Source organism: Pygoscelis adeliae, unplaced genomic scaffold (genome assembly GCF_000699105.1).
Source record: "Pygoscelis adeliae isolate BGI_AS28 unplaced genomic scaffold, ASM69910v1 Scaffold317, whole genome shotgun sequence".
Taxonomy (NCBI): Eukaryota; Metazoa; Chordata; class Aves; order Sphenisciformes; family Spheniscidae; genus Pygoscelis; species Pygoscelis adeliae.
The window spans coordinates 487,903-496,623 of NW_008825155.1; the positions used below are offsets into that span (position 1 = coordinate 487,903).

The 8,721-nt window shown below is 50.6% G+C and overlaps 1 protein-coding gene across 1 annotated transcript in view; it reads left to right on the plus strand.

The window, feature by feature from the left end:
* Positions 1-4,912, plus strand: part of NEURL1 (neuralized E3 ubiquitin protein ligase 1) — a 70,364-nt gene extending 65,452 nt beyond the window's left edge. Inside the window, exons 5-6 of the mRNA XM_009328451.1 lie at positions 2,919-3,065; positions 4,413-4,912. Coding sequence (XP_009326726.1) covers positions 2,919-3,065; positions 4,413-4,654 — 389 coding nt within the window. The 3' untranslated portion in view covers positions 4,655-4,912. The remainder of the gene's footprint in view (positions 1-2,918; positions 3,066-4,412) is intronic.
* Positions 4,913-8,721: the final 3,809 nt, after the last annotated feature.

The window sequence follows — 8,721 nt, forward strand, 5'->3', positions numbered from 1 at the left end:
TCTTTTTTTTTGTGGGGGAACATACAGGTTTGTTTATTTGCACCTCTCCCAGAGCGATGACAGAAGTACAGCGTTGAGAGTCAATCTGCATTGGATTTTGCTAATAATTGGACTTTGCAAAGATAAAACAACAAATGGAATTGATTCACAATCCATTTAAAGGTGATTCTAGTGTGTTTGAGATCAAGCATGATACAAGTTAGCAGCAAAGGCAATTTATCTGTGGGCTTTACAGAGGGGAAGAATGTGTCTAAATCATTATTTAAATTGATTTATTTAGAATCATTTAATGTTTTAAAATCATGGTTTGAAAGCTAGCTCTTGGTGGGAGCTCTGTGCACACAATGAGCATGTTTGGCCTTGAGCACATGTATCTGGTTTTAGTTAAGCCAAGCTGGCCACACTCATTCCACCCTGCACATGATCTCATTCCATGCTCCTTGTCATGGTATCTGCACACCATCCAGCAATATATTAACAGCATGAGTAACGTGTCTTATGTTGATTATTCTGTCACCAAGGGAGAAGTGTGTCTTGTCTGCTAGGGAACTCAGTTTGTCTTAAACAAAGCTCTATACTTACGCTGGAGAAAAGTCAAGAGCTGCGCCTTGTGTTAGGAAAAAGAATTGGGAAGGTGTATGCTGGCCCTTGGATCTTGGGTAAGGCCATTTTGGGTCTTAGGCTGGCCACAACCAGAGAAGATTGTGGTTTCTGCACTGATGAGCTTTCCTTGCATTGTGGAAAAGCTGTTTGCACTGCTGCCAGCATGCTTCATCAGTTCATACTCTGTGACACTTGGGGCACCTCCAAATTCTCCTATTAGCCGGGAAAAATGCTCTTAATAATCTTTATTTTGCATTTAATGAAATGACCAGGTTGGCGTTAGAAATGCAATATGTGCTGTGTGTCAGCCGAATGGAAGAAATGTCTCCAGGCTGCAGGGAAGAGAGGGAAGGCTTGAAAAACTTGTTCAGCTGCTCAGTGTTCATATTTGTTTTGTGTGCAGTGAACGAGCTGAAATCTGTGCCCCTGCTGGGCCTGTTTACAGTGTGTGTTACCCTCAGGGCAAGTTTTCTGCTATGGTCATCTGTCAGATTGGAGGGGAAGGGCCATTGCTAGTGGCTGTCATTAGAGGCTGCATCATTCTCTTTGCATATTTACTGAGCTAAACTCCAGTCTCAGCGCCCATCTGTGTGATAAAGGAGGTGCCTCTCTACAGCATCTCAAGTGAGAGAGCCCCAAAGCCCTTTATACAGGCTAATTCAGCTTCAGATTTTGCCTGTGAGCAAAGCGCTCCTCATTTGAAGAGGGGTAAAACCGAGGGACTGAAGGCTGACGTGAATTACTTATTCTCCTGTATGCAGTCCTCAGAACAGATTTCGACCCAAACATGACCCCCCTCAGTCCCTGTGCTACACTTAAACTGCACTTAAACAGAACTCAGTCTTGTTCTGCTAAAAAGGGCAGGACAATCTGGCAGTGGCTGCTGCTGAGCTTTTGCTTTTTTTGCACAATCCACAGTTGGCACTTTGCGTCCCTGCTTCCCAGGTTTGGTCCTCCTTGGCTCGGTAGCCTCCCTGCAAATAGGAACTGAAGGACCTTTCTGGCGCATGGGGTTTTCCTGGCCTCCTACTGCTGCTTTTTCTCTGGAGAGTAGCCTCCGACTCATCGAGGACACTGCGGATCCAAATCCTCTGTGTGTCTCGGCTCCTTATATGGTAACATGAAGAAGTCTTAGCATTTTAGTTTAGTTTGGAGTTACCCTGCTTGTCTTCCTAGCTGGGGAACTAGAAACTTTAACTTTAAAACCAGTTCTCACCACCAAGAAACCATACCTTGATTCATGCATGTGTATGCCGCTGCTTCACCACTGTCTTACTGAAGATCAGGCTGCATCGTTAACAATGAAATTCCCCTACAAAACCTTTGCAGCAGCTAGAGTTTTAAGCATTCCCATTTTTTTCCCGTCTGGAAGGGACTTTAAGATACTTGTTATTATAACAACAGAAGAAAGAGGCTGAGATGGAGCGAGGGTGCAAGCAGGCTGTGGGACAGAGCTGGCTTTTCTGGCAGACCACACTAACACAGAGGTGATGGTGGGCAGCGAGAGCAGAGGTAGTGGAGCTGGGGACACCTAGAAGGGACTTGAAAGGGCTCTGCACTCTTGAGCCATCACATCCAGATATGCGGGGAGTGGAGAAATCACTCCTGTTTGGGCGGGGAGAGGTGTCCTTGTTCATCCCAGAGCCAAATGCATTTTGGTGACTTGTCTCTTGGCTGGCCTGAAGAGGTTTCTACCCGGATTCTGTCCTCACCTGCTATCCCCGCCTCTGACAGAGGCCACCCTACAAAAGAGGCAGAGCAGTGAGCAGAGCTAAGTTTTCCTGATTGCCAAACCCTCGTGTTTGTGTCTGGGAAGTCCTTGGCTGACTTTGCATGAATTTGTCAGAGCCTGGGATGATGTATTTTGTGCTGGGGTAGTGTAGAGTACTTTGACAAGGTGATACGTTCTTGTGCTGGAGTCCAGCCCACCCTACTGCAGGCTGTGTCCTCTACTGGCTACAAGCCCATTGCTGGATATAGTGCTGAGGGTGCATAGGAGCATGAAACCATAAGGAAAGTAACTGCACTTAATGACTTGAGACATATTTAAGGGCAGAAACAAAGGGTTATGAAGGCTAAAGGAGCTCCAGCAAATTTCAGGGGCTGTGGGAGCTCAATGTCTCTTCAGGGCCAGCTGCTAGCATTTAAAAAGGCATATGAGGTTTTTTTTTCCCTTTATCTCTTCCCTAGATTTCATGCTGATGAGACACAAATCCTGACAAGCACTGAGAGCTGCACACCCTGCCACGTATCCCCAGTACCTCGTCAGCCCCAATTTTTAAAAATAACTGTGGGTTTCTTTTCTCGTGGTGCAGGTTCCACCATATTAGCCGACCGGCTGGGGCTGTCCACACCAAGCTCGCCCACATCGACACCCAATTCCCCCACCGTCCTCTGCAGCGGCGTCTCTGACCCCATATTGTCTACATGTGGCTCTGGCCCCCTCTGCAGCTCCATCAGTGGTAAGTGCGGTGGGATCCCCCTTCTGCCTTTCCTTTGCCTCCCTCTGACCGCTCCTGCACTGCCTCCCTTCACGGTCTCAGGCCTGTCTCCCAGAAGGACTCTAAAACCACGATGATCAACAGAGTCTCCTGTCAGCTCCCTCGGGGAGGAAGGGAGAGCCTCTGCAAAGTCTATTTTCAGTCTGTTTTATGTGGAAGCCGCCTGGATGCCTAGGCAGCGCTATTTCTTCAACTCTTTTCACCATGAAAGGTCCCAAGGGAGGCAGCAGAGTTTCTGTTATGTGCGTGGCCCTGTGACGCACTGCTCCTTCTGGAGAGCTGTGTGGCAGTGACGTGTTGCACGCTAGCTTAGACTGGAGTTATGGGTATGCCTACTGCCCCCCTTCCCCTCTCCACACACCTACAGTACCCTCTTCAGAAAAAGGCAGTATTGGTATTTCTAATACATCAATGAATTCCAGTGAGATTTAGATATATGTACATGCAGTAGAAAATGATAGGCTGTTCTGCAGCATTTTTAAAACCCCAGGAACCTGCATGATCCCAGGGCATTGATGGTGGGATATATAACTTACCAAGTCCTTCTCATTGTTGTCCAAACCAAGAGTGTTTTTCGCTGAAGGTACCTATCAGTGTCAAGTCGAATAACTGGTGACAGCAAACGTTCAGATTTTTAATGGGTTTTGGGGGAAAAAAATAGAATTTCTCTCATTATCTTGCTACCTCATCTGGCTTCATTGGGGAGGCCTCATTACGGGCGTTCTGTGAGCATAATTACTGCAGCCCCTCATAGCTCTCGAGGCGATGTACCCACTATGAGCTAGATGCTGTCCATGCAGGTACCACGCCACCCCTGTCCTGAAGGATCCACACAGAGTGATTTGTAGCCAGGCATTGTGGTCCCACATCCCTGGATCAGCCCTAGAGATGAAGCATTGCTTGTCTTGGGAGCTGCTGCCACCGTGTACCACCTGGCCTCTCCCTTTTCAAAGCAGATGGCTCGATCCGCCCCTCCTGATTTTTCCTCCTTTGTTAATGTTTAGACAGCAGTTTGAAAATGTGAAACTGCTCTTTGTCCCTGCTGCATGGGAACAGCTGCCTCTTGGTTTGCTCTATGTGGGCAGCAGATCCCAGCAAATGCTGCCTTTCTGCTGCCCTGAGCCTTGGCATGTGAACCAGGGCTCAGTGAGTGGGACAGCAGGTCACAGGAAGGACCCCTGATCCTGGAGCATCCATTTCTGCTAGGGCATGGTTCCTCCCTCTGTAGTGGGCTTCAGGGCAGAAATTACCCTGGGATGTCAAGAAGCCTTTTAAGCAGCATGACTGACCCTGTTCTTTGTGTTTCAGGCACAGCTCCCAACTCTCCCATCAGCTTGCCTGAGTCACCCATCTCCCCGTCCGTCTCAGGGCCCTGGGGAGATGAATGCACCATCTGCTACGAGAACATGGTAGACACGGTCATTTACTCTTGTGGACACATGTGTCTCTGCTATTCGTGTGGGCTGAAGCTCAAGAAGATGGCCAACGCTTGCTGCCCCATTTGCAGACGGGCCATCAAAGATATCATCAAAACATACCGCAGCACTTAGAGCAGCAGCAGATGCTGTGGTGGGGACTGGACAGGTGGGGAGGAGGCTGTGAAACAACACAGGTCTTGGTCTCTATTCATCATCCAGGAGATTAAAAAACCATCACCCACCACCACCCTGATCCCCTCTTCCATGGACAACAGATGAGACAAGCTTAGACGCTGCTTTTCTACCCTCCAAGCAAGCCCTGGGGCTGAACTCCAGTGTGTCAGGGAAGTTGCAATGGACTACTCTCCCTTGTGGATTTTAAACTTTATCTCAAAAAAACCCATCTGGTGCAATCATCCCTTTTCTACACCATGCACAGCGGAGGGGAGTCTCCAATGTTTAGCAGGGACAGCAAGCGGTAAAAGGTTCAGTGCTACACGTTTCCTTCTGGAGACACCCTGTGTGCAGAGGACAGCTTAGCAGAAGAGGAGAAACAAGCAACATGTTTCCATGTACAATCAGCCTGAGCATAGGAAGCTCCTTAGAAAGGACAGAGTGAGGCAAGCTTTGACCCAGCAAGTGAGGTGCAGTGAGCGCATTCACAGCGGAAAGGCTGGTGCCAGTGCAGAAAAGGACCCAGGATTTGTGAAGCAAAACCCACCCCATGTCCACAGGAAGAAGAGCAGCCCCATGGCAGTCCCTCGAGGGCTGTCCTCTGCTCGTCCCTCACTGTTCCCTGGCAGAGGCATTCATGGTGGGTTTGGCAGCCAACACCGGCACTGGCCTTGCTCCCTCCCAGCAGCACCCAGCCACCTCTTGTTGCCATCCTGTTGCATGACGAGTGGCTCTCAAACCGCAGCACCACAGATTTGATGTGGCTTGTCCCGAATGGTCTCCACACAGCACGAGAGATTCGGCAGCATCTCTGCCCCCATGGGCCTGCAGGAGAGGGAGATGTGTCTCCCTCGCCTTTCCTCCCCCTACCATCCAGACAGCACTTGTGAGGGAGAAAATAAAAGAAAAAAAGAAACAAAAACCCCAACCCCACTGGGGAAGAATGTAAAAACCCACATGTCTGCGGGTTTCATTTACTGGTAACTTTATCACTGTGCTTTAAGACAAAACCAGCTAGGTGGTACTTAGCCCTTCACAGCCAGCCCGCTGGCAGGACATGGCTGTCCTTATGCGTTGGGAAGAGAGGAAAGAAAAAAAAAAAATAGCTTAAGGGGTTTGGTTTGCTTTGGTTTATTTAAATAAATCCCCATCCCTCCTGCCCCAGTTGGGAACCCCGCTGTCCCCATGATGGGTGCCTGCAACGGCAGCCCCCATGGTTGCTGTGACAACCACTGCTCCGCCATGGCTGCCGGCATGGCCCAAGGCTGCCAGCCCTTGGACCCAGGCAGGGTGACTCCGCAGCAGCAGGAGCTGCCTGTCTCCCCTCTGGCCCCGTCCTGCTGCCTTCCAGGGCCATGTAGGAGGAAGAGAGGTGTCTAGGCTCTGAGGGGTGATCAGGGCTGGGGTGCAGCAGCAGTGGCATTCACCCTGCCATGTTGCCCACCCGGCCAGGCCAGGGAAGGCCATGGAGTTGCACCCCTCCTGCCAAGCCTTTTCTTGCACCCCAGCATATGGCCGCTGATAGGACACGGGGGAACAGCGTGGCATAGGGATAAAAGCATTTAATATACACAGCTGCTTGCTGCAGGGGGCATCATGCCCCCTAGGCAGCAGTTGGGTGAAGGATCACTCGCAGAGGCTGCTCCCAAGAGCGCCTGGAAAACATGTCCTCGCCCTGTCCTCTCAAGGAAATGAAAAAAGAGGCTACTAGCTGGAGAGCGCATTGTAGAGCCTTTCCCTAAAGGCGCCGCCATCACTGCAGCCTACACGGGGGTCTGCAGCCACCCCCAGCCCGCCCTGGCGGGCAGTACTAACTTGAATGCTGATATTCTGGTTACAGGGATTTATGTTATTTCTTTGCATACCTCTCACGTACACCCCTAACCCAGCCCTGCCCTGCCCTCCAGGCTCGTGGTTGAAAGCCCCGGAGCACCATGGCTGCTGTGCCCGGATGCCCTCGCTGAGGGGTGGGAGGAGGCCGGGTTGGCATGAAGCGGGGGGTCACAACAGCTGCGCCAGCAGCATGGCTGGTCTGCAGGCATGCAGCCAGCCTCCAGCTTGCCTGAGGACAGAGCCGTGACTGGCAGACACAGGGAGCCTGTTTCAGTAGTTAGACAAACTCCAGTGCAAAGATTTCAGAGGGAAGGAACCCAAGGGGTAGGAAGGTGTCGATGAAACAGTGGATGTGGGGAAACGTGCAATAAGCAGCCTCCCGAGCCTTCACCATGCCAGTGGGACTAGTTCCCCTCCATGCAGGGCAAGCCAAGGGGTACATTTTATTTTCAAGAAACTCCGTCCATGGGTACCAGTGCAGTGGTGTGAATTCCCTTCTCACCTTTCAAATTCAGAGTGTTTTAATATATAACTGTGTTTGTTTTACTGTGGACCAAACTCTAGGAGTTAGCAGAAGCTGAAAACATCCCCAACATCCGAGCTCAAAAATTGGGGTTAAGTCCTGCTCCCGGCATCAGCTGGCCTCCAGTTGTGAGCAGGGAGGAGGAGAGCAAGGCTCTCTCCAGGGAGAAAAAAAAACAGCAAAAGCAGTAACTAACAACAATCCTAACCTTTTGTTTTGTTTGACTGGTGTAGGTTCCCACGTACCTCTGTGTTCTTGTGTCATTTGCATTTCATTGCTTTACTTTAAGATGTTTTATGTTCTGTTTAAAAAGAAGAATAACTCATTGTGCAAAATTGGATAACTGTGATTGTGAATAAAGTTGATTTAGGTATCCTGCAGCAGCACGAGCAGCTGAGTATTTACCATTTCCCCAAGCGTGGCGAAAGACAGTGAGCAGTGCGGTGGTGAGAGGCTGAGGTAAGAGCAGCAGTGGCATGAAAGCCTCTTCCTTGGAGGGGAGGTGGGCGGAGAGAGCTCAGGCTTTCCTTCAGTGCTTGAGGATGAGGGGTATTGACAGCTGGTCCCCTGACAGACCCCATACACACATAAGGAATGAAGGAAGCCACAAAAGTAAAAGCGAGGGCTAACCATGTTCCTGCGGCTTAAGCCCCATGCTCCTGAGCCTCTTTACACCCTCCCCAGAGAGAAGCCACAGCTTCTTTCCTCTCATTGCCTTGTTTGCAGTCTCTCCTGAGTGCCTGTAATGACAAAAAAAGACCTCACCAGCACAAGAAAGAAAAAGCGTGCTGTGAAGAATCCCAGGACCATGCTGCTCAGCCTGGTAGGGGCAGGTAAGGGGCTGAAGATCAGGCAGAGTGGTAGCAATATAGCCAGGTGTCCACACCACAGCTCTGCGGAGACATGACAGCCCAACACAGACAGGAGAATCCCAGCCCCGAACGGAGCAACACGTTGAGAAGGCCCACTGACAAGCCGTGGTCTGGCCAAGGGATATGCAGATGGCAAGACACAGATGCTTCCTCAGCATACAAGAGACACAGGGACCCAAAGGGGATTTGGATTCTCCAGACTGATGCCAGTTCCTCCAAAACCCAATAGCTCCTCTGCTGCAGGGATCTGCTCAGGAGCACACCTACAACACAGCCACGTGAGATTTCCTCCTCATCCTTTTGTTTAACTATTCAGCAGATGAGAAACTGGCTGGCTCACTCTCTCTTGTCACAGGACATATTTGAGTTGGCATCTTCTCCTTCAGTGTGGGTGTTCCATCTGCCAAGGGAGAGGGACACAGGAGAGGTGTCCTCAGCCTCTCCAGCTGAAGCTATTCCACTCTAACAGCTCCCCAGTGGCCTAAAACTTTCCAGGCTGGGTAAAGCAAAACTACTTCTGCAACCCAGCTTTCTCCAACACCACCCTGAGGAGCTCTTAGCTGTTGGGACAAGGCAAGTCTGCACACACCTGTGCTGCACTCCCAGAGCTGTGCCCAGCTCCTGCTTTCCCAGGGACAGGAGGACCTCTTGTGGATCTGGAAAGCCCTCTCTGGCCACAGCCCAACCATGGGAAGCCTCTTTGTCCCCTCAGGAGCAAGGGATAGAGCTGCACAACACAGACTGCCCCTAAAAACTGGGGACGCTGACCTGCCAGACAGCCCCTGCCAGATGTGCTG